This window comes from Heterodontus francisci, chromosome 18, assembly GCF_036365525.1.
Source record: "Heterodontus francisci isolate sHetFra1 chromosome 18, sHetFra1.hap1, whole genome shotgun sequence".
In the NCBI taxonomy this organism is placed as follows: domain Eukaryota; kingdom Metazoa; phylum Chordata; class Chondrichthyes; order Heterodontiformes; family Heterodontidae; genus Heterodontus; species Heterodontus francisci.
The window spans coordinates 54,582,678-54,609,043 of NC_090388.1; the positions used below are offsets into that span (position 1 = coordinate 54,582,678).

A 26,366-nucleotide genomic window follows, 5' to 3' on the forward strand; every position below is an offset into this window, starting at 1 on the left:
GCCGCAGGCCACCCTGTAGAGGGGGTCCCACCCTGGTGCCACCCCCCACAATGGTGACCCTGCTGCAAAGGCCTTTTTTTATTTTACATTTGAAAAAACTGGAGAGAGAGCGCCTCTATTTTGGGATGCTCTCTCCCTTATTTTCCTGCCATACCATCCTGTTGCTGCTTTCAAGCTGGAGGACCTCCTATTGGCCCTCCAGCTTCAAGAGTCCGTTCACCATCCTTAATTGGATGGAGACCCTCTGGCCACTAGTTGGCCAATTCAGTGAAAAAAAGGTAAGTGACTGTTTCCCACACAGTGCAGGTTTCTGACCCCCATCTGAGCCTGACGGTGGGGTCCTGAAGCCCACAGGAAAATCCTGCCTTTAATGTCAAATTAGATGTTACAATTGGATATTCCTCTTGACCCATGTTAAAGGGATATGCCATTGGGAAATAAATTTGAGTTTAAGATTTGAATTAGTAGGGCCTGGGACTGCTGATTAGACTGGATGAATTAATGATCAGTTATCAAGAATATGGCATCAAGTAACCAGTGATGTATTAAGCCATACATGCCCAGATGTCCCAGGTTTGATTCCCAATCTGCGCTGAGTTGGATAATCTCTGATTACACAGCAACTGGGAATTGCAAATAGCATTAGCACCCCTAGGTTAGAATGGGGGTGATCATCCAAAGTTTTCACTCCTGGTCACTCTCTGATATCCTCTTCTGAAAATTACATTTTTAGATGTTGGATCAGTACAAGATCGGGCAAAACTGTGATAGCTTCCATGATCAAATAACCTGCCACCCTCACAGTCTTGGGGCTCATACATGAAGAGTGGCCACATGCTGACATATTGTAGGGCTGCCACTATCCCTGACCTCATTATGAGTCACTGTTCAAAAGAGGAGTTGAGAAAAGGAGGCAAAATTGGAAAAGAAAATGGCATTAACATTGTTAATTATAGTTGGTAAGCCTAAGGTTATTGGTTTGAAAGTTGCAAAGGGCCTTTAGCTGAGTAAGGGGTTGTTAAATAGAGTAGCTGGATCAGGGATTTGTAAATTAAGCAATTTCCTCATTCATTTCCTTTCTCTTTCAGACAGGGAAGTTTCTGGGAGAAGTGGATGGGTCGGTGATGACACAACTACTGAACATGGGGATGTTCAATGAGTAAGATATTGTCTGCTCACATTTTGTTGCAGTGATCAAAACTTAAATGTGTGCCTGCCAGGGAGTGGGGTTTCACTCAAAAAAAAAATTGGCTGGATAGCAGGGTCAGTATTCTGAGGATAGAAGCTGCATTCTTTGGTAAGTTTGCTTTTTCATATTTTTGTTTCAGATATTGCAGTATTCATTAGCACACAGATCTATTTGTAAAGTGCTCCAACTAGGAAAATGCCTTGTGCCTTTTCTGGAATTATAGTTCATGTAGCCCCTCTAAAACCTTTACTGGTTCAGATTTTTTGCTTTCACAGAACTGGAGCGAATTTCCACCTTGGACCACCACTTAAATGGACGCCAATGATCTTTTTGCTTTAAACTATTATTGTAGACTCCTTATTAGTTTCTGGGGCATCAGCTGTTGTATAGCAGTACCAGGGCCTCCAAGCTGAGTAAACTGGAGAAGTAGTTTTATAACATTTTTATTCTGCCACCATGCCCTGTAGAATCAATTGCTCTGCAATCGATTGCATAGGTGTTCTCAATTTTACAAATTAATTTCTCCCTCATGTTGCTGTAGCAATGCTGGGAATTAGGGGTGAAGAGACATCCCTGGCATACAGGTTTCTATGACATGCATGACAGAAAATATATTGGATGAAGTATTTCTGTCATTTACACGTGTTTAGAATTCACCCACCCATATCCTGTACTCTTGCCAGTTCTGCCAAAAAATAGGTGAGAGGGCAAGAAGTCCTGGCCATTTTGTCATATTCTTCCTCCAAGTTACAATTTTCACCTACTCATTAACACACAGGTCACAAAATTCTAAAGGGCCAATTGTGCCGGTTTTTCACCCCTCAGTTAGGACTTGCAACCACAAATCCTCTGCAGTGCTAATCCTGCCGTAATTTGTAGAGCCAGCTCATTTGCATGACCTTTGACTGTTTGTTAGTGAAAATCTTGTGTAACATGGGAGTAGTATGCCTGGGAGCTTGACAATTAGCCAAGAATTGCAGCAGCACCAGGCTGAGGGAATAGTAGTGATATTTTTGCTAGACTGAGGTAACTATCAGATACATGTCTCCATCTAGGGCTGGTGTGTGATTTTTATGGCACTTTTAAAGCATGTGTGCAAATGGAGGAACTGGCAGAGTCACCCAAAGAAGGGAACAGGACATTGCAGATGCAGAGATGAACTGCTCAGAATTTTACAGAGTGTAATCCAGACCCTCCTACTGAAGTACAGCTAAGAAGACAGAGAAATTGTTACGTGCAATCCATCCAACCACTCCCACCACCATCACCAACCCCTTCATACCTCTGATATGATTATGACTATTACTGACCTGGTTAATGCCGTTAGGCTTCATTCTGCACCATCTACTATTTCCCCAGCAATGTTTGGGAGCAATGTTAATATAGAAACAGATTTAGCAGCATTTTTCAGTTATTATCTTTTTACTGATTATTTGTCTTCCTTTACATTTGCATTTCTCCCATATCCTACAGAGAAGGAAGTGATTTATTGTAGGAAAGCAACTATAGACAGAACTATTATAATGGCACCTTTAGAGAGTATCAAACAGATGGTGCAGTAGTCTAACACAAGTTTAATCTAGACAGACTTTGCTGCTATCTGCCATTAATATCACCCTGGCAGGTTTCACTGTGCTCTGCTGTGAGTATAGTCTGACAGGCTTTATTAAAATCTGTCACTAGTCTTGCCTAAACATGCTTCACCATCAGCAATACAAAGGCAAAATACTGCGGATGCTAGAAATTTGAAATAAAAACCGAAAATGCTGGAAATGCTCTGCAGGTTAGGTAACGTCTGTGAAGAGAGAAACAGAGTTAACATTTCAAGTCAATAACCATTGACCTGAAACCTTGGGCAGAATCTTACCACCTCTGAAATATTTCTGCCACTGGGACCAAGAGCGGCTCAAGACCCCAATGGTGTCAGCTGGTAAGAGGGTACCTCTGTCTTCGCTATCCAATTAAGGATGGCAGATGGGTTCCTGAGGCGGGAGGCCCAATCGGGGGCCCGAAGTTGTGAATGGCCGGCAGCCCCACTGGGTAAGGTGGGCGCTGCTGCTGCACGTAGGGGACAGCGAGGGCACCTCATGATGGAGGCACTCTCTAAGACTTCTGCAAATTTAAAAATAAAGAATGGCCACAGGTGTCAGACCATCATTGTGGAGGGGGAGACCTTCCACAAGACTGCCTGTGGCCACCGCTGAGGCTGTCTGATCCCTGCAGCTCCGTGATGGGGGATTGATAGGAAATGTCAATGGCTCCCCAGCCTGCCACCAGGTGGCCACCTCCAGGTACCTGCTGGGCCACGGCTATGTTGACCCTGCCTCTGGCAAGTTCACTTGGAGGCGGTAATGCGTTGTGGAGCTGACCTGACACACTATCTTCAAATTTTACTCCCAGTCCCAGCTCCAACCCCGCCTCCACGGGACTGGGAATATTCTGTTTAACTTTGTTTGTCTCTCCACAGACACTGCCTGATTTACTGAGTATTTCCAGCATTTTCTGTTATTATTTCACTATCAGCAGTCGGTCAGCAGTTCTGCCTAGACAATTATCACAGTGGTCTTATGCAAGTCTCCACCTATAACATTCCAGATTTCTCTCATGCTTTAACAAAATTAGCATCTGTTTTGGCTTTGAACTGTGTATTAATAAATAAACCTGTCCTTATTTCTAATCTTAGGGTGAAACTTTATGATTACCAAGCTATGTGCAAAGGACCCACTAATCACCACAGTGGATCAAAGCCCATGCTCAGTGTGAGTATCTATTCCACAATAACATTATTGTGCTTAATTTAAAACTCTTAACTGTGCTGTTGTATTCATGAGGTTTGTATGAGTAGTGAGTCACCGGTAGCCAATCAAATGCAGCAACTGAACAAGCAAAATTATCTCTTGATTACCAAAAATCACCACCGATCCCTCTGCTTGATCCATCAGAATTTGGGTGGCAGTATAAAAACCCTCCCACTCAACTACAAACAATTCTATTCTAAAAACCTATTGGGCTGTTTACCCTATGCTGCAGAAATGATGTCCAGTATGGGTGGGGGAGTTATGTACAGAGTGACATCAAAAACAGGAGCAATGGATTATGGACAGTCCTCTTCATTCAAGGAGCACAAATTTATGGGGCCACAGAAGGATGAACGCTGCAATAGCTTAAGTAGCAACAAATAAACTGATGAGAGAGCAGGAAAAATCTGTGAGAAAACCCAGGAAAGAGAGAGAGAGAAAACTTGAGCTAGAAAAAGAAACCTGAGATAGAGAGAAAACCCACGATGGAAAGAGAGACAGAGAACTGGGGAGAGAGGGAGAGAGAGCCCCAGGAATAGAGAGAGAGCCCCAGGAATAGAGAGAAAACCCCAGGAATAGAGAATCCCAGGGACAGAGAGAGAACCCAGGGTAGAAAGAGAGAAAACCCAGGATAGAGAGAGAAACCCCAGGGTAGAATACACTGTCCTAAAGACTGTACATGGACAGAAGGACCTGGGGGTTCACGTGCATAGATCTGAGAAGCTGACAGGGCATATTGAAAGAATAGTTAGCAGAGCATGTGGGATCTTGGGCTGCATAAATAGAGACATTGAGTACAAAAGCAGGGAAGTTATGCTGAACCTTTATAAAGCTCTGGTTAGGCCCCAACTAGAGTATTGTGTCTAGTTCTGGTCACCACATTTCAGGAAGGATGTGAGGGCCTTTGAGAAGGTGCAGAGGAGATTTACCAGAATGGTTCCAGGGAAGAGGGATTTTAGTTACAAGGTCAGGTTAGAGAAGCTGGGGTTGTTCTCCTTGGAGCAAAAGAGATTGAGAGGAGATTTGATAGAGATGTACAAGATTATGACAGGTTTAGATAAGGTAGACAAAGAAAAGCTGTTCCCATTAATTGATGGTACAAGGACTAGGGGACACAGATTTATGGTTTTGTGTAAAAAATACAGCGGGGATGTGAGGAAGAACTTTTTTTTACACAGCAAGTGGTAATGACCTGGAACTTGCTGCATACAAGGGTGTTGGAAGTGGAGATGATGAATGATTTCTAAAGGAAATTGGATGGGAACTTGAGGGAAATAAATTTGCAGGGCTACGGGGAAATGGGGGGGGGAATAGGACTGGCTGGATTGCTCTGCAGGGAGCCGGCATAGACTCGATGTGTCGAATGGCTTTCTTCTGTGCCTTAATAACTCTTTGACTCTATAAATTCAGTGCTCCTGCACTCCCAGGGGAACCACAATTGAAGGAGAATTGGAAGCTACAAAGAATACAGCTTTTCTACTGAGAGTACAGAATTTACACTATTATTTCATTGCTTTCGGATTCAGTTTTGAATACTCCCCATATAAAACAATTGAAGAAGCTGTTCATTAGAATTGTGGCTTTATAATTAATTCACTTTTGTTGATACAATCTCCTAAATCCATCCACAGTAGTTTTACATCTAAAGCATTTAAGATTTTACATCTAAGATTTTAGTAGCAGTCTAATTTCTTCTTTGATTCTTTTTTTTTAGCCTTTCTATGTTTTTCTTGCTGCTCTGAAGTGGCTCCTGAGCAACTTATTCATGTATGTACACATTTTAAAACTTGCTATGAGTTTGGTAAATGTTTCGGAGGCAGATATTTCTATATGTATTCCACTCTGTATAGAAACATCAAACTTAAAGGGACCACTAAGACTATTTGTTAAATACTTTTAAAATTTGTTTGCAAACCAAACAGGCAACAACAAAATTATGTAAACTCTGTCAAAGCACATCATTATATTAATTTCATGTGACGTCAATATGACTATAATGATGCACAGTTCTTTCAGTTTTTATTCTGCCCTGTACATAAAAGTTTATCCAATTTTTTTTAATGCTATGATGTCACCATAGCAATTTTTGTTGTTTGTATAGGACACATATCTGCTTGAGACAATCATCACAGATGTTTCTGGGAGTACAAGTGCATTAGTCAAGGTTAATTTGCAGCAGGTTCCTGCAGTAAGCTCCAAATCCATTAAAGTGTTAACTTCAACAGATAAGGTTATGCAAAATGAAATAAGCACCTGAACCATCACAAAGCCTTGGACTTTGTGCACGTTTGATAATTTCTTAAGCATTATTGTTGACAATAACTTACTGATCCTCAACTCTTTACCCCCAAGCAAAAGGGCAGTGAACTTGAAGAGGATGCTAAGGAGAGCTGAGACTTCCTTCAGCCCAGCATCTAAACAGTTAAAAACCTATTAAATAGGATCTGCTATTTCAGTGGCAGAGGAACAGCCAGACGTGCCTGGCATCACTTGAAATTGGCACTCGCTCTTCGTTGTTATTGCAGAGTTGTTTGATTTATCAACAAACAGAGGAAAATTGTTTTATGACCCCTTTGTATTACAGTATTGTAGCTCCAAAAACACCCACAGCACAAATAGACAAAGAGCTGCTCATACACTAACTTGACTTTTATTTTTGGGCTCATAATCCTTCCTAATGGCTAGAGTAGATCAATGTAGACAGCAGGTGGGATACCAAATTGCTGACCTGCATATGTTGAGTGGCAAGGAAGAAATGGAAATTGGCACCAGCATTCTGCTTCTTAAGGAGGCTGTCAAAACCAACTTATAATTATCCACTCCTGCAGTGACAGAAAAGTCATCTTATTTGCGCAACTGAAGTTGGAGCTGCCATCAACAGTAGCAACATAATTTTAAGGAGTCACAAAACTTTTTTTAATGCCAATGTTCCTCTTTTTGAAAAAGCTCAGTTTAGGTTGCATCAGAAATATTTGGCTCCAAACCTCAATCAGCGTTGATCCAGACATGGGAGCAAGAGCTATATGCCAGAGAAAAAGTGAGAATTGCTGCCCTTGATATCAAGACAGCATTTGAGAAAGCATAGGATCAGAGACCTCTAGGAAAACTGAGGTCAATGGAAGTTAATAGGAAAAACCTGTCAGTTGCTATAGTCATACTTGACACACAGGAGGATAGTCTTTGTCAGAGGTCAATCCTGTACCCTCAGGGCATCACTGCCAGTGTTGCTGGTGTGGTGTCCTTGGTCTAACCATCTTCAGCTGCTTCACTGATGACCTTCCCTCTAACATAAGGTTATTGATGAAGTTAGCAATTCTTCTATGTTCAGTTCTATTCATCACTCCTCTAACACGGAAGCAGTTCATGTCAACAGACTTAGACGACTTCCAGGCTTGAGCTGATAAATGGCAGATAATATGTAATCCATATAAATACCAGCAATTATTTTGCCCAATTCACATATTGGCCCAAAATTTGCTGCAAATTGGTGACAAACACGTGTACTCCAATCATCCAGTGGCAAATTTACACCAGAATATGCTGGAAAAATACTTAGAATGTGCTGCAGTGAGCATAGTGGTGGATCAGGAGCAGCAAGGCCAATGGATAGTTAAGAATTGCTTTTGATTGCTCTGCAAAAATTTCAACCAATTTCTTTCTTTTTTATATACAGCAGCAAATTACTAATCAATACTAAATCATAAATTACTAATAAATACTGTCACAAGAACAAGCAGTTCCTCTGTAATCCTCTCACTGTATATAGGGGCTCTGGTTATGAGATGTGGATTGTAAAAGGAGCACTGTACTTACCTGTGATTGATACAGGAAAGTGATTTCTGAAGCAATGCAAAAAACAGTCACCCCAAGAAGCAATTTCACAGTGTTTCAAGGAATACCCTATCTTTTTCAATGACAGTATTTAGCAATGCTAGAAATAAGTATAAATAATATGCATTAGCATGCATAAACCCTTCAAAAATGTGGGCTCTGCTTTGGTTAATCTGATCAAGAAAATTTAGAATTGAGATAACAACTGCATTATAACACCCAGAAGCAACGCTGCCTCTTTTAAATGAGTTCCTGTTATAAATCCTGCATATCACCCCTCCAGCTCCATTCTGTAATGATCTCAGCAGCAGTGGTGATCTCAATGGCTTTAATTTAGCAAACTTGATCTCGTCATTGATCTTTATTGGGATGAAGTTTTTTTTATGCATTCATGTGATGTGGGTGTCGCTGGTTAGGCCAGCATTGCCCTTGAGAAAGTGGTGGTGAGCTGCTTTCTTGAGCCGCTGCAGTCCATGTTGGGTAGGTACACCCACAGTGCTGTTAGGAAGGGAGTTCCAGAATTTTGACCCAGCGACAGTGAAGGAACGGCGATATAGTTCCAAGTTAGGATGGTGTGTGACTTTGAGGGGAACTTGCAGGTGGTGGTGTTCCCATGCATTTGCTGCCCTTGTCCTTCTAGTTGGTAGAGGTTGCGGGTTTGGAAGGTGCTGTCTAAGGAGCCTTGGTGCATTGCTGCAGTGCATCTTGTAGATGGTACACACTGCTGCCACTGTGCATCGGTAGTGGAGGGAGTGAATGTTTATGGAGGGGGTGCCAATCAAGCAGGCTGCTTTGTCCTGGATGATGTCAAGCTTCTTGAGTGTTGTTGGAGCTGCATCCATCCAGGCAAGTGGATAGTATTCCATCACACTCCTAACTTGTGCCTTGTAGATGGTGGACAGGCTTTGGGGAGTCAGGAGATGATTCACACCATACTTTCCCAGAAACAGTAATGCATTAGATAATAGTGCAAATTCCAACTCATTTTGTTTAGCTTATTCTCAAATTTCAGGGCTACCTCCTTCAATTTAATTGCCCATCCTACTTTCATCCTGTCTGCAAATTTGACTAATTTGCATTGAATTTCTGAATCCAAGACATTAATGTAAATTGGAAACAGTTGTAGTCCTAACAATGGGGCATCCAATCAGGGTTACTACCCACGTCACCCATGCCCCCCACACACAGAAAAACACACACAGACATTATTCCTCTAACAAGCTACATGTTTTCTACCCTTCAGCCAATTTATCATCCATTCCCAAATGTTATCCTCAATTCACATAGTCTTGAGTTTAACTAGTAGCCTTTCACATGGAATTTTATCAAATTACTTTTGGAAATTTAAGTATACAATGTTGATGGGTTTACCATAGTTGACTTGTTATGTCACTTCCTCAAAGAATTTAAAGAGGTTTGTCAAGCATAAAGTTCCCTTCTAAAGCTCTGTTGATTGCTGTTAATTAGGTAATTGTGCAATTAATCTTAAAGTTTATTCCTGATAATCCATATTTTGAGCAGAATTGAAATAAGAGTGAATGGGTCTGTGATTGTCTTTGGCTGTTTTATTTCTTTTTAATGGGCAGCCCACAACCAGTTTCCTCTTTTATTTGTACCTTTCCAATGTACATCGATTCCCTCAGAATGATTGTCAGTGCCTTACAGGTTTTCTCCCTACTCTCTCTTAACACCCTGAAATAAACAGCATTTAACCATGAGGATTTATTTGTTTAAAGCCCTTTCCATTTGCTTGAAATTTGAATCTCCTTTATAACAAAGTCCTAAATTTTGTCATTGTATTTGATTTTGTGGCGGTTTTTGTTGTGGGGGTTGATGGAGGGTTCATGATGTTTGTGTCTCCCCTGTGAATTCTTTGAGTAAACAGTCATTTAAGAATATTTGTTATTTAACACTGATCCTCAATTTCAATCCCACTTGGATGTTTTGTACGTAGGATAATGAATACTTGGGAGTCAAATATGGCCAGAATGTAATCGAAGGGCTCAGTTGTGACTCAGACTTATTGATCTTACCTCCTCTTGGACAGTCATCTTTCTATTGTAGTACTAATAATCAAACTCCTAACAAGTAAATATATATCTTATTTTATTGCTCACACTCAATTCCTGGTAATGATGATTTGTGTGGGCAGCCCACAAGTCAAGGACATTGCCACACCGACAAATTGTGCAAAGCATTGGCAGAATGTGCATACTTGCTGTGCAGGAAATTTTAAATTTAGGAGACATTGAAGAATATAGGTGAGGAATTTTTACTGCAGGGAAGGAAAACTATCACAGTTAGAGAGACACCCCAGTTGGCTGACATAATACCTGTGATTGGTTAGAGAATAGCATTGGAAGAGGCTTAGAAACATATTATTCAGTGTATATATCACCTGAACTCTTGGTTAGCAACTCATCCCTGGGTATCCATTGTTCTATGTATAAGCTATCTAAACCCCTAGATAACATGCCAGCCATTAACGCACTCTTAAATATCCATACTTTGACATATACAGTATAAAAAATTGAGTCCCTTGAATATATTCCAGCTATATCTGACTCCTAAGCATTCATTATCCTATGTACAAATCATCCAAACTTTGATTAGTGTCCAGTTTGTATCTCATGCTTAAATATTCATTCATAGATATTCAGCCTAATAGTCTTAGCCCTAGCACCCCAGGAGGACCTACAGAAGAAGTGCAATTAGAAATATGGGCAGAGACCTTCAATGTTGGGTCTCTGCTCCAAGAGCGCTCCCCACAAACTTGCTGCCAGACTGATGAGAATCATCATCGTACTGTACCTCAGGCAAGCACACTGATGCAAGTCTAAACTTTTTGTTGGACATGTATGACATCAAAGGAAACTACACCTTAATTTGTAGATGTAGCACCAACCATATGCTGTGGGGAGGTCACACACAAGAGATTGCACCTGGAAATTGATCCTGAACACTTTTTTTTCCCAAAATTAACTGACCCATAAAAATGGGGCACTGTGAAAAGGTAAAGAGGCAGTACATTTATGAAGGCAAATTGCTATTAAAAGGCATTTTGTTTGAATATTTTGTCCTGTTATTTGTGGAAGGACATAGCACAAAATGAAGGAAGAGGTACCCTTTTGGATCAGCCTCTAAATATGCTATATGAAGGAGGAAGGGGACTGCCACGCCTAATTGGTCCGCCCTACATGTCCCATACAATATAATTGACTCTTAATGCTCTGGGGACAACTAGGGATGGACAATAAATATTGGTTTGCCAGTAATGCCCACATTCCAAGGACAAATATATAAAAACAAAGAGGAAGATGAGCAGGAATGACACCTACAGGTTTAAGTCCAGGGTGGGGTGTATGGAAGTTGAGTAATCCTGAACTGGCAGTGGCCCATCGTATTATTGCGGAGCCAAGAGGACCAATTCTTCTAGGGGCTCCTGTCACGCTTACACAAAGTACAGTGATTGAAAATACAGAACTCAAATTGAAGAGTTATAAAAAATTAACTTTTCCTTTAAAAAGTGGACAATGTGCTTCAAAATGGTCACCAAAGGACAAACTGTATATTCAAACTGTCTTACTGTCTGGCAAGGACAAAAGGATATCTTCCAAGGTGAGAGGTGTCAATTACACCCATTCTGAACCCATCAAGAGACATTTTTGAATTGAATGGGTTCTTCGAAAACAAAGAAGGTGTGAAGTAGCCATATCCTGGGCCATTGTTGGTCACCACACGGAGGAAGATCTATGTCTCCCAACAGAGGCAAGATGTGAGACCATTTTGACCTTAAAAGTAGCTCTCTGGAGACACAGAAGAAAGAATGAGGACAAACATCACCATAGTCTGTTCTCCTGGGAGCTGGAAGCAAATCCAGCAAGAAAGTGCTCTGCTGTGAGTTCTGTTTTGTGCTGTTGTTGTATTTAGTAGCGTAACAGCATTCTGGAGAAAGTCTTAGACTCAGGAGAAGGTCAACTAAAAACTGTTTATTATTTACATAATACTATATACACTTTCATCAAGCCTCCTAAACGAGCATCCTTTGTGCTGCTCTCTCTTCTCTCCAGCCTAACCTCATGTGACTATAACATTATCACTCTTACAATGGGAGGGGTTGCTCTCACTGTCTTCAGCATTAACCCTTTACATCCTCATACTACATCTCGCCCCAAGACTTTATCCAACATTTTATCTAACATATTTACATACTTGACTTATCTACTACCCTCTCTCTCCCCAAGTTTCTGACTTCACAGATTTAGTCAGTTAAGAGGTTTGATAACTCTCCCTGATCTAGTTGTAGTCTGACTGGGATGATCAGTAGTCTTCCTTGTAAGTCTGCATCGCTGATTGCTCTTTACTACAGATTGTAGCCGTCTGTCCAGATTGGGTTTGTTCCTCATCATCTGGATCTACCAACTGAATGACTGGCTGTTGCTTTTGAGGAATAGAGATGATACTTCTCCTATTTCTTTGAATGTTTCCTTCAGTCATGCCGATCACTGCTAGTTCTCCTGTCTATGGATTACTGTACCTTCTATTTCTATAACTCTTTGACCATTTTTTAGTTCAGGTAAGATACTTGCTTGAAATCTTCTATTATAATTCCGGGTTCGTTGTCTTCTGTAAGAGTTCTCCCTGTCTCTTACTTTTTCGTAGGCCTGGACATTCAATCTAGGAAGCAATTCTTCGGCAATATAGGAATCTGTGTTCTTATCTTCCTGCCCATCAGTAGTTCTGCTGGTGATGATCCACACATCAGCAGCGTAGATCTATAAATTAAAAATGAAATTGGAAGATCTTCATTCTTTTTTAGTAATGACTTAATGGTTCTTATACCTCTTCCCACCTCACCGTTTGACTGTGGGTACCTTGGCAACTCGTGAGATGTTGAAATCCCATCTTCATCGCAAAGTGAGAAAAATATTCATTCGCAAATTGTGGTCCGTTGTCTGACAATATTTCGACAGGGATACCATGCATCGCAAAGATGTCTTCAAGAGTTCTGATGATCATTTCTGCAATCTTTTGACTTCTATCCACCTTGAGAAGTAATCAATGATGATCGTGTATGACTCCCTGCTGAACATAAATAAATCCATACCTAGCCTTTGCCATGGTCTGGTTGGAAACTGTGTGGTTAATAGATGTTCACATTGTTCTGGTCTTTGTATTGTGCATGTCTGACAGTTTTGGATCACGTTTTCGATATCCTTAGCTATTCCAGGCCACCATACTGAAGATTGTGCACTTGCTCTGCACTTGGTTATACCCAAATGACCTCGGTGTAAACGATCTAAGATCTCTGATCTCAGTGGACTAGGAAAGACTTGTCTGTCATTGCCCATAGAGTCATAGAGTTATACAGTACAGAAACAGGCCCTTTGGCCCATTGTGTCCGTGCCGGCCATCAAGCACCTATCTATTCTCATCCCATTTTCTAGCATTTGGCCCGTAGCCTTGTATGCTATGGCGTTTCAAGTGCTCATCAAAATTCTTCTTAAATGTTCTGAGGGTTCCTGCCTCTACCACCCCTTCAGGCAGTTTGTTCCAGATTCCAACCACCCTCTGGGTGAAAAAAATTTTCCTCAACTCCCCTCTGAACCTCCTGCCCCTTACCTTAAATCTATGCCCCCTGGTTATTGACACCTATACTAACAAGTCATCTATAATGGTGAAGTATTTCTGATACTCATAAAACGTATTCATTGTTCTCCCACCTGGATGTTTTTGTCACCACCCTTGTATGCAATACAGCCTTACTCTACTGCATTCCTTGTCACTTTATTGGGCTTGGCATATTTCCTGCAACTTGCGTGTGCTTACTGGCCAATTTGTGCTGAATGTTGGGAAAATGATTCTATCTCACATACAAAGATCACATCCTGCTGTGTTGGATGGTCTACCACCTCTCTAGAAAGCCAATCAGTTGATGATTGCAACTTCCCTTGGATGTATACCACATCAACCTTAGACAAAATCTTTGTATTTGTGGAGGCATTTTTGCAACTTCCTTCTGTTACAACCAGGTGAGAAAGGTGTCTAGAGGTCCCTCTCACCTGGTCTTACCGTAATAGGGTTTAATTTTAAACACACTGTGTTTTCAGCTCCCACTTTGGTGAATCCTTATTCACTGCTTTCCAATTATTTCTTTCTTTGGCCTCCTTATCTCGAGAGACAATGGGTAAGCGCCTGGAGGTGGTCAGTGGTGTGTGGAGCAGCACCTGGAGTGGCTATAAAGGCCAATTCTAGAATGACAGGCTCTTCCACAGGTGTTGCAGAAAAATTTGTTTGTCGGGGCTGTTACACAGTTGGCTCTCCCCTTGCGCTTTTGTCTTTTTTCCTGCCAACTGCTAAGTCTCTTCGACTCGCCACACTTTAGCCTCGCCTTTATGGCTGCCCGCCAGTTCTGGCGAACACTGGCAACTGACTCCCACGACTTGTGATCAATGTCACAGGACTTCATGTCGCGTTTGCAGACGTCTTTGAAGCGGAGACATGGACAGCCGGTGGGTCTGATACCAGTGGCGAGCTCGCTGTACAATGTGTCTTTGGGGATCCTGCCATCTTCCATGCGGCTCACATGGCCAAGCCATCTCAAGCGCCGCTGACTCAATAGTGTGTATAAGCTTGGGATGTTGGCCGCCTCGAGGACTTCTGTGTTGGAGATACGGTCCTGCCACCTGATGCCAAGTATTCTCCAGAGGCAGCGAAGATGGAATGAATTGAGACGTCGCTCTTGGCTGACATACGTTGTCCAGGCCTCGCTGCCATAGAGCAAGGTACTGAGGACACAGGCTTGATACACTCGGACTTTTGTGTTCCGTGGCAAAGAAATCAGCACAAACAGGTTTTCTTAGGTTTAAAGAAGAAAAAGTGAAATTTTTTAAATTTGAACTTAAACTCTAATTCGGTTGACACCTATGGATACACGACACGCCCACGCTAGCATGCATACGCAATACACACTTGCAAATGGAGACAGAAAAGAGCAGAAGAAAAAAAAGTGAAAACTTTGAGGCAATATCTGAAGAGTTTTTGTTACGGTTCTTTGAGCTCACTGTAGAGTCCTTGATTGTAGGTAGTTCTTGCTTTTTGTTGGGGCCCAGTATTCTTCTTAAACATTGTTCGCTGTCAGTGACTTTTCTCTCTTGGGGTTCACAGGTCCGTGAGAAAAATATGGGAGCAGACAGGAGAGATCTTCTCATTCCAGGGGCAAACAGACACTCTGAGTTCAAACTGCTTGTACAATTCAGAAAAGGCCAGGTTGCCAAGCAGATTAGTCATGTGACTGACTGGTCTGACCACGTCTTGGATTGTATCATCTTAGCAGTTTCTGGGAATGCTCCTTTTACACACAATACCTGGTGATCAAGGTCCAATGTGGGTTGAATGTGTCAGGGAATGGTCATTTTTTCTTCCAAGCACCGTCTGTTAATATGCAAATGTCTTTTCCAGCCACAGCTGATCTGTTTAATAAGTCCTTTCTTCACTCCAGTAACAGTTTAAAACCAGTGTTCATGACAAAATTAATGTGCCTCATTCTTGGCAGGTGGGGGCCTGGCGTGACACTTTCTCATCTAACGAAGATACCAAAAGTTTATGGTCTGTTTCGATGATGACACTCAATCCAACGATGTCGTTGGAAAAATTTTCACATGCCCAAGTAACAGCTCGCGCTTCTTCTATTACTGCATACCATGTCTCTGTGTCTGACAAAACTTTGGACGCACAGAACATCGGTCTATGGGAACCATCAAGTTGCTCCTGAAAAATAACGGCCCCTAAACTGGTTGAGCAGGCATCTGCCACCATCGTTGTAGGTAGTGTAGTGTTGTAGTGTGCCAAGATATCTGGTGATAGAAGCAGCTGTTTTATTCTCCTGAAGGCTTGTTCCTGATGGGAATTCCAATACCATGCTTGCTATTTTCTGAAGAGTTGTCTCAGTGGATCAGTTGTTTGTGCTATGTGAAGTGTAAAATTTGTTAGTTGGTTTACCGTTCCCAGGAGTCTCTGGAGCTGCTGAACAGTGGTAGGAGTAGGAAATTCTGGAATGGTCCTTGCTTTGAAATTGTGATGGAGTGCCAAATCAGTTGCTTTCTGCTGATACCTTGGAGGGAGGGCCTGGCCTCTGGTTGTGGTATGGTTCCTGTGAAGATGTAAACATGGATAAACAGAAAGTTGCATGAACAGTAATGTTCATGTATACTCATGGCCTGGATCATCTCACTGTGATCTGCACGGGAAAGTCCTGAACATTAATATTTTCAAACATGGTGACCAGGTCTGGAAGGGGCGGAAAGATTATATATTTATTCTGACTTATGGAGTTTCCATGGCCTGTGATCAGTGGATGTTTCCTAAGTGCGAAGGAAACTGTACATGCGTACAAAATATTACAACAAAGAATGAATCACTCTAAATTAGCCACAGGCTAAACAAACAATGTTCCATCTATGAAAACATCACACTTACTTTCTTCCTCCCAGTGAGGTCATTAAACTTTTTTTGGCACTGCAGCCATGTCCTTGGCAGGATGTTGGTGTAACTGGCGTTACTGAAAATTTCAGTCATGTCTTGCCATGCTCTGCAGCCAGTGCTTTCAAGATCTTTCTTCCATGATAGGGAAACAATCCATTTCCCCACTTGCTGTAGCTGCTGCTCAATGACATTATCATCAAAACAGGATGCCCTCCTTCTTTCCTGGTAATCTGAATCATTTGATACTGCTTTCCCACTTCTCCCTCTTTGGCACTGCCAATTGTAAAACTATCTTTTGACATAAATAAGTTCACTGAAGCACTGCAGAATATTTCCTTGCAATTTGTGAACTTAAAGTTCACACAGCTTCCAAAAGTGTTCATCCAGACTCATGCTTTCCTCCTTAGGCTTCCCTAAGGCACATCTGCCCCTTCGAGTATGCACAACCTTTGAAGGCTTGCAACTCTACTTTTATTTCGTGGGCCACCCTCGCCATTCCTATTAGGAGGCCTCAATGCCTGTTCATATAACATCCAAGAGATGCAAATAAGGCCAGAGACAAAATGCAGCATTGATGTCAAACACAGAATTATTTTTCTGTGCTGCCATCACATTGCACTTATTTCCATAGGCTTCAGGAAAATCAAGGCAATTTAGTTTAGGGACAAAATTTGATAGCCCCCAAAAATGGGTATGGGGCTAGCGATGCATGATTAACTCAAGCCCGTTCCTTCCAATGCAAGCAGCATACAAACTTCATACTGCCTGCTCATTTACATGATAGTAGCGTCCAGCCAGCACTAAGTTATGTGGCTGCATGCCGGAGCAGGGGCGCAAAATCATGAGAGGCTAACATAAATTCAAGCTAGCCTGCATCCCATAAAGAGGAGGTGCATTTTGACTTGAACAGGTGCTGGAAGTCATTGTAAAAATGAGTTTAACCTGGAAAAAGAACAAGAATGGAACAAGAAGAGAGACAGTAGGTTCCAAGGTTCTTGTATGTAGCACTGGAGGCCTTGGTGCAGGAGGTGGGCAGGAGGAGAGTGGTCCTCTATCCATGGGGGACGAGGTTGCCCTCCAGACCGACACTCTGAAAGCAGTTGGACCAGATGTTGTGTTCAATGCCAAGAGTGTAGCCCCGAGAACCTGGATGCAGTGTCACAAAAAGTTCCACACGAGTGGTCAAGGTCAGTGATTGCATCTTCAAATGCCAAATTTCACCAATTACACCACTACCCTCACACACTGCTCAATTCACCATCCCACCTTCACTTGCTTATCAACAATCTCTATCAACCACGACTCATATTTCACATTCATAGTTTCACCTCATCCTCACACACTTCACATTGCTGCAACCTTCTCACCCACGTCTCACAGCTTGCACACAACTGCCATCACCCAAACAATTTGCACCACACTCACTGACACACTTCCCTCTCTCTTGCAGGACAAGGTGACTCAAAATCACAGGCAACAACACTTACCAGTTGGGGGACAGGAATGACTGCATGTGGTCAATCTGATGAAGAAGACATTGCTCACCACCATTGGAGTGGCCATGACTGAGGCCGAGATCAGCGGTGGGGCTGAACACATCAAAGATGGCGTTTTGTGCTCATACCTAATCCCCCTTCTCGCATCCCATTTCACCCTCATCCCACAATCTCTTCTGATTTATACACTGCAAATGGTCTAAGCATGCAGCTCTTGCTTTCGCCACCTCCCCTTACCGCAGCCATACTCTTGTGCCTTTCTCCATTCAGATACACAAGCGCTGCACCCTGGTCAGGCAGTGGTGCAGGAAAAAGAAGTGGATGAGGAAGAAGAGACTAATGCTGAAGGAACACTCGCACATTCTCACATGCGCAGCCACTAGCTCAGATATTGACATTGTGCATACTTTGGAGGGTAGCTTAAGGGCAGGATCTGCTCATGGTGAGACACTGAGCATAACTGGCCTGCAACGAGGGCAGGAGAAAGGTGCCAGCTTGCCAGAGGGTTTCACATGAGTTCTGCTGCAGAAGTCTCAGAGAAAGACTTTGATGATATGACATACAGAAAAAAGCTGATAGGCGTGCACATAGAAATGCTTAGTGTATTGGCAGGCCTGCCAAAAAGCCTGTAGTCACATTCTGCAGCAAAGAGGATTCAGGCACCAACCTTGCATACGGCTTTATGCAGAGTTGGAAGTGGTGTCCAACTCCGTTATCATAGTTGTGGATGCAACCATGATGTAGCGTCTGATGGCCAATGTCTTAGCTTCAATTACAGCACAAGCTGAAGCCACCTAATGCCTGAGTGCTGCAGTGGAAACACAGAACAAAGTCATGCAAGCTCAGCTTGCTGCCACATAAAGTCAGACTACCGTGATCCTGAGGGAGGACAGCAAGTTCATGCTCTATGACGCCACTGCCACTCCCCTGGATGGGCATCTCAGCATTCCTAGCAATTCTGCAGATAAAGTAAGACTTGCATTTATATAGCACTTTTCATGGCCACCCAATATCTCAAATCACTTGACAGCCAATAAAGTACTTTTGAAGCACAGTCATTTTTGCAATGTAGGAAATACGGCAGCCAATTTCCGCATAGCAACTCCACAAACAGATAATGACCAGATAATCTGTTCTTGTGATGTTGATTAAGGAATAAATATTGGCCGTGACACCAGGGATAACACCAGTGCTTTTCTTGAAAATAGTGCCATGGGATCTTTTACATCCTCCCGAATAGGCTGATGGGGTATCGGTTTAATGCCACATCCAAAAGATGGCATCTCCAATGGTGCAGCACTCCCTCAGTACTACACTGGAACATTAGCCTTGTTTTTTGTGTTCAAGCCCTGGAGCGGGACTTGAGCCTGGAACCTTGTGACTCAGAGGCCAGAGTGCTACCAACTGAAGCAGATACCACTATGCAAAGAGGTTTGCAGCAATCGAGCAATCTGTCCTCCAACACATTGCTAGGATTGCTGAGGTGCCCATTCAGGGAAGTGGAGGTGGCATCACAGAGCATAAACTTGCTGTCTTCCCTCAGGATAACAGCATTCGTCCTCCATCAGTGCTCTTGCTGTTGCCTGTGAGACAGTTGCCCAGACTGCTGCCACTCATGCCAAAGTGGTGCAGTCCAAAGCCAACCTTCCAGGACCATATTTGCACAAGTTCATCCTGCAAGGCCATCTACTTTCTCTTCCAATGCCAGCCATGCTGCAGCCACAGGGATAGTATTGCATAGGAACACTAGGACAGTCAAAGGCACACAGAAGAAAGGCACGAAAGGAAAGCACAAGGGTGATGTGTTGACTTTTGTATGGAATATTGAATGTTTTAAGTGATAAAATTGCTTTGGAATCTTTGCTTTATGGTAGCTTTTATTTGAACATTGTTGCCAAGAGGATGCTGTGATGCAGTAAGAGGGAAGGTAAGTGTGGGACTGTTGGTTAATGTGGAATTGGGGTTGTGTTCACTGGTACCACAATTGTATGAGCCAATCAGGGACATCCCAGGAAAGGGGTGTGTTGGTTGCCTCCTCCCTTCCTTCTCCTCCTCAGCTACAATACTATGCCCTCATGATGATGAGGTTGTACAGTATGCAGCAGACCACCACGAATCGTGTCACCTGTTCTGGAGAGTACTTATGTGTCAGCATAGCTCTTGTTCTATGCATACTGCCCAACTATACGCACCGGAGTCATGAGCCAGATGGTCAGCCAATAGCCCTTGTCACTCAGTAGCCACTCTCTGGTTTCTCGTGATGGCTGAAATGCTGATGGCACAGTGGACTGGTGCAGAATAAAGGCATCATGACTGCTGCCAGGATACCAGACATTGACCTGCATGATGTGCTGACTATGGTCGCACAACAGCTGGACATTTAGGGAATAGACCTCATTGTGGTTGCGGTACATTGAATCATAGAATCATTTATGGCACAGAAGGAGTGCATTCAGCCCATCGAGTCCATGCTGGCTCTCCAGGAAGCAATCCAGTCAGTCCCACTCCCCCGCTCTATTCCCATAGCCCTGCAAGTTTAATTCCTTCAAGTGCCCAGCCAATTTCTCTTTGAAATAATTGATTGTCTCTGCTTCCACCATCCTTGTGCACAGCGAGTTCCAGGTCATTGCCACTTGCTGCGTAAAAAAGTTCCTCCTCACATTCCCCCTGCATCTCTTGCCCAAAACTTTCAATCTGTGTCCCCTAATCTTTGAACCATCAGTTAATGGGAACAGTTTTTCCTTGTCTAACTTATCTATGCCTGTCATAATCTTGTACACCTCTATCAAATCTCCCCTCAATCTCATTTGCTCCAAAGAGAACAACCCCAGCTTTTCCAACCTAACCTTGTAACTAAAATCCCTCATCCCTGGAACCATTCTGGTAAATCTCCTCTAAACCCTCTCAAGGACCCTCACATCTGTCCTAAAGTGAGATGGTCAGCACTGAATGCAATACTCTAGTTGGGGCTTAATCAGAGCTTTATAAAGGTTCAACATAACTTCCTGCTTTTGTACTCTTTGCCTCAATGAAGCCCAAGATCCCATATGCTTTGCTAACCACTCTCTCAATATGTCCTGCCACCTTCAAAGATCGATGTACATGCACCGCACGTCCCTCTGTTCCTGCACACTCTGTAGAACTGTGCCATTAAATTTATATTGCCTCACCCTATCCCTTCTGCCAAAATGCATCACCTCACACTTGCATGCATTAAATTCCATCTGCCACTTGTCTGCCCCTTCTACAAGCCTATCTTTGACCTGTTGCAGGCGGTTCATAACATCTTCAATGTTTGCCACTCCTCCAAGTTTGGTATTATCGGCAAATTTTGAAATTCTACACTGTAAGAATCAAATCATTTATATATAGCAAAAAAAGCAGTGGTCCTGGCACTGACCCTTGGGGAACACCACTGTCTACCATCCTCCAGTCTGAAAAACAACCATTTACCATGACTTAAATAAAAACAAGAAATGCTGGAACCACTCAGCAGGTCTGGCAGCATCTGTGGAAAGAGAAGCAGAGTTAACGTTTCGGGTCAGTGACCCTTCATCGGAACTTTACCATGACTTGCTGTTTTCTGTCCTTGTGCTGAATTTTTTATCCAATGGACGCTGACCCTCCTATTCCATGAGCCTCAGTTTTGTTAACCAACCTTTTATATGGTACTTCATCAAGCGGTCTCTTAAATCCATATAGACAACATCCACTACATTCCTTTCATCAACCTTCTCTATTACTTCATCAAAAAATTCAATTAGAAAATTCAGTTCGATTACTCACGAATCTCTGAATTTACATGCAGCACCCACAAAGTGACTTGTGTGCAGTCAATACTACCCTGCACAGTGGGGTATGTATTCCCCTCTCTTTGCATACAGAGTGCCAGTGATCCCTTATAGAACAATGGTTGGCAAACTGTGAGGCATTGGAGATGCTGCCAGCTCCAGCCTGAAGGAACCCAACACAAAAAAGTTCATGGCGTCAGTCAGAATTGCAGGCACTGGCAATGCTGTCCTTGCCCTGCTCTGAAGCTACAGTTTTGCCTGCAACAGGTGGCAGATTTCAGTGAAGCGCAGACATTGCACACATGGTTGGAATTAATGGGCTCCCTGGAGACGGGCTAGGAGGTGGGAGGGCCCATATAATAGCGACAGGAGATGGGGAGTGCGGGGGAGGATCTATCACCTTCCCGTCGCACCATAATTTAGTCAGGGGCAGGATAGACCGATGATGGCCTTCCCGCCCAGAGCCCAATTGAGGCCCTTAAGAGGCCAATTATCAGCCTCTGCCACACGGGGAAGTTGTCAGTAAAACAAGGTGACTTCCTGCTGGCCTGTGGGGGGGGGGGGGGGGGGGGGTTGTGGGGCAAGCAATCTGTGGCCCACGGAGGGCCCCACCTTTCTCAACCCAACTGACCCTGCACTCAACCCACACCCTCCCTCTCCCGATCTCCAGGACCTGTTGGATTGGCCTTGGTGACCCCACCTCACTTATCTTTGGTCTGGGTCTCCGGCACTGGGAATAGTTCCCAGGCCTTCTGTAGTACCAGCAGTGGCCACTGCTCCCAGTGGTACTGCTGATAGTGCTGAGCTTCCAGCATTCTGATTATTCCTCGCTGAGGTTGAAGTAGACGAATTACCCCCTGAAGATCCTGGGTGAATATGGCCTCCTGCTGAGAGCCCTCCCCCTGCTCCTTCTCCTACCTCTTCAAACAACTGCACTCCTCTGTGTTGCCTTTGCTTATTCTCCCTGCAATGCTGCAGGCCAAGGAGGCTAGAAACTACAGTACTAATGACTGGGAGTAACTGGTCTGAGCAGAATGCTTGAAGTCAGAACCAATGCCTTCACCATGTGCCACAGAACTCCCTGTAGACTTTAGCAACTTTAAATAACAGTACAAACCTCAAAACATTTTTACTAAGTCAGCACCAGCCAGTGGAAATCAATCAGCAACTGACCTGAAAGTAGTGGACGATTCCTTTAAATTGAGCTGGTGGCAATTTCCTTCCTGCTGCTGAAAGCATGTTCAGCTTTATGAGGTTAAAAGAGAGTGTAACTGGAGCATTCAGGTTGAAAGTGGCACCACTAGAGTCAAATCAGTGGTACGTGCTGAATGATGTAACAATCTACCTACTTTGCATACTTCCAATACATGCTCCAAACGCCTGTGCTAGTGACCTCCCCATAATGCCATCCCGCATCGCTCGCAGCAGAAGTGTGTACACACAATGCAGTCACCATTTTGGAGCCAAAACTGTAGTATAAGGATGTAAAGGGTTAATACCGAAGACATTGAGAGACACCCCTCCCACTGTACGAGTGATGATGTATCAGTTGCGTGAGATAGGCTTGAGAAGAAGGTATAGCAGCGCGAAGGATGCTAGCTTAGGTAGCTTGTGGACAGTGTATATCATAACTGTAAATAATAGAGTTGTTGGTTAACCATTAACAGAGTCTGATTTTCTTTAGAATGCCCTATAACGCTACTAATATAAACCTTACAATGCAATATAGTGGCAATGGTAAAACGACCAGGAGAATTTGAAGATCTCCTTACTTGAAGAAGTAACACTTGGGGAACAACAGAGAAATTTAAACAGAAATACTGGCCCGGAACAGTAAGAAAACTACTTAGCTACAGAAGAGGCTGTGTGGAGCTCCCCAGCTGTGGTCAGTCAGAGCACTGAAATACAGAGTGCACCACTGAACAGAAGAGTGGTTGCCTGGAAATAGAATCCAGTGATTGGGTGAGTTAAAAGCCCTTTGAGAAGCTTAAAGTAATTTTCTTAAGGCATCATGCTCAAAGAGAAAGAAAAACGGGAAAAACCCAATCCTTCAAACAGGCTGAATGCAGGGGTGAAGAGCAGGAAACCCCCGAAAAGCATGCAAACTGCCAAAAAGTGTGGGAAACCCCCGAACACAGCAGGGACACTCCATTAAGGCAACCAAGCCCAAAAAAAACCAAAATTAATTTCTCAAGCAAATGGGAAAATGGTAAAAAAGCCAATTAAAACAGCAGGGAACACTCAAGAACAGCTGTGACACCTCCTTTAAAGCAAGCTACCCTGAAAAATGTTTCTTAAAAGGTAACACTCTAAAAAGTCTATTAAATACTGCAATATAGATCCAAAATTAGGAATGCCAGAGAGTTTCCAAAGTCAAGAGAGACCCAATCAGATTCAAAACTGGGTATTGTGGAGAAAAAGGTTCCTAAGGTTTAGAATTGCTTCACAACTCCGTACAAAATCTGAAGTGGAACAAGTGAACACCCTCCTATATTCAGTCGGAGTGATTGCAGGTGGTGGAATTGTCCAACAAGGGATCAATGAGGCTACTGATAAATTCGAAGAGGTACCCCAAGCCTTTGATAAATATTTTAACCTACACACCAATAAAATCTTTGAAAAAAACCAAATTTAATAAGTGGGCGCAGATGATTGGTGAATCCGTAAACTCCTATATTAATGACCTGTATAGATTGGCAGAAGGTTGCAAATACGGGGGCTTAAAGGCAAAACTAATCAGAGACAGGATAGTCATTGGCATAGCGGATGAATCCTTGTCAGACCTGCTGCAATCCAAGAAAGACTTCACACTGGAAAAGGCCATTCAAATGGTAAGACAGGTGGAAGTTTGCAAACAGAATATGGACATTACACGAGCTGAAGACAAGCCGTGGATGAGAAGGACTCCAATGCCCGTCCAGCTGGTTAAGCCAAAGCCAGGGAAACACTTTGAGGAACAGAAAAAACATACAGATGAGAAGGGGCATGTAATAGGAAAACCTTGCCAACATTGTGGAACCAAGACCCACGGATGAGAGCAGTGCCCAGCAAGTAAAGCTAAATGTTTAAAGTGTGGAAAAATTGGACAAGATGGGAAGATGTGCCACAGCAAAATTTCTTCTCTTACAAGTACAAAGCATCAAACCTTCACACAAACAGCAGTGAATCAAGTACAGCAATATCCACAAGAGAAAGAACCAGGAGAGTTCTTGGGAGAAATTAATAATCCAGACCAAGATTTCTGAACAGCAGACATCTACGTGAATGGACACCTCACAAATTTTAAGCTTGTCACAGCTTGCAACCTTCTGCCAATCTATACAGGTCATTAATATAGGAGTTTACGGATTCACCAATCATCTGCGCCCACTTATTAAATTTGTTTTTTTCCAAAGATTTTATTGGTGTGTAGGTTAAAATATTTATCAAAGGCTTGGAGTACCTCTTTGAATTTATCAGTAGCCTCATTGATCCCTTGTCATGATATTGTCTGACCAAGAGCCTTGGGTGCAGAGACATTACATGCAACTGACAGATATACAGTTGCATGGTCCAGGCAGGACACAACTGCAAGTAAAAGGCAAACTCCAAGCAACTCTTCAGCATAAAGGCAGACAACTGGTAGGGACCTTATATGTCCTACACAATCAAGATGTTTCTTCACTGAGCAGGTATGCATGCTTGGAACTGCAGTTGATTGAAAAGGTAGCTGAAATCAAGCAAGCAAAGGTAAACAACTCCTTGTTATCACCAGCAGAATTACTAATGGGAAGGAAGTTAAGAACACAGCTTCTAGTATTGCCTCAACAATTAATGCCTGGATTGAAGACTCAAGACTATGAGAAAGTTCAAGAAAGAGAAAACTCCTACAGAAGGAAATAAACCAGGAATTACAAAAGGAGATTTTGAGTGAGAAGCTTACCCAAATTAGACAATGATCAAAAAGTTTGGATGCGTGACCTGGAATGAGACGGTACAGTAATCCACAAACGTTAGGTCTATCAGTGATTGTATGTTATACGAATGAATGAAGGGAACATACAAAGGAATCGGAGGAATATCATTCCTATTCCGCAAAAGCAACTGCCAGTAATCCATCTACAAGATCCAGGTGAAGATGAACAAACCCAAACCGAACAAAATACCATAACCAGTAGAAACGAAAACCAAGTTAGCAACCCAGACTTCCTAGTAAGACTACTGATCATCCCCAGACAGATTACAGCCAAATCGGGGAGAGTTATCAAACCTCCAATGAGACTGAATCTGTAAAGTCAGAGACTTTTGGGGAGAGAGAGTAGTAGAGAAGTTATAAATGTATATATGTTTGGAAAAATGTTGGAAGAAGACTTGGGGGAAGATGTAGTATAAGTATTTAAAGGGTAATACTGAAGACAGTGAGAGTGATCCCTGCCCCTGTATGAGTGTTGACGTAACAGTCACATGAGATAGGTTTGAGAAGAAGAAGGTATAGTAGCATGACGGATGCTAGCTTAGGTGGCTTGTGGAGAGTGTATATAGTAACTAAATAATAAAGAGTTGTTAGTTAACCTTTACCGGAGTTTAAAACTTTCCCTAGAACGCCCTACAACGCGACTAATATAAACTCTACAATGCAATAGAAACAACCCATAGCGTCAAAAATACAAGTGCTACATGACAGAATTTTGGGGCATGGATCTCTTGTAACTGACAAGTATATTCTTTAGCACCAAATACTGGGAGATTGTCATTGTTTGGGAAAGGAAAGAGCCCAAAAGAGTATATCCCATTTCCA

General features: G+C 42.8%; 1 protein-coding gene across 1 annotated transcript in view; it reads left to right on the forward strand.

The window, feature by feature from the left end:
* The window catches only part of cacna2d4a (calcium channel, voltage-dependent, alpha 2/delta subunit 4a), a 695,670-nt gene that overhangs the window by 551,788 nt on the left and 117,516 nt on the right, over window positions 1-26,366 (forward strand). Inside the window, 3 exon segments of the mRNA XM_068051265.1 lie at window positions 1,089-1,159; window positions 3,873-3,948; window positions 5,702-5,754. Of these exon segments, the coding sequence (XP_067907366.1) occupies window positions 1,089-1,159; window positions 3,873-3,948; window positions 5,702-5,754 (200 nt within the window).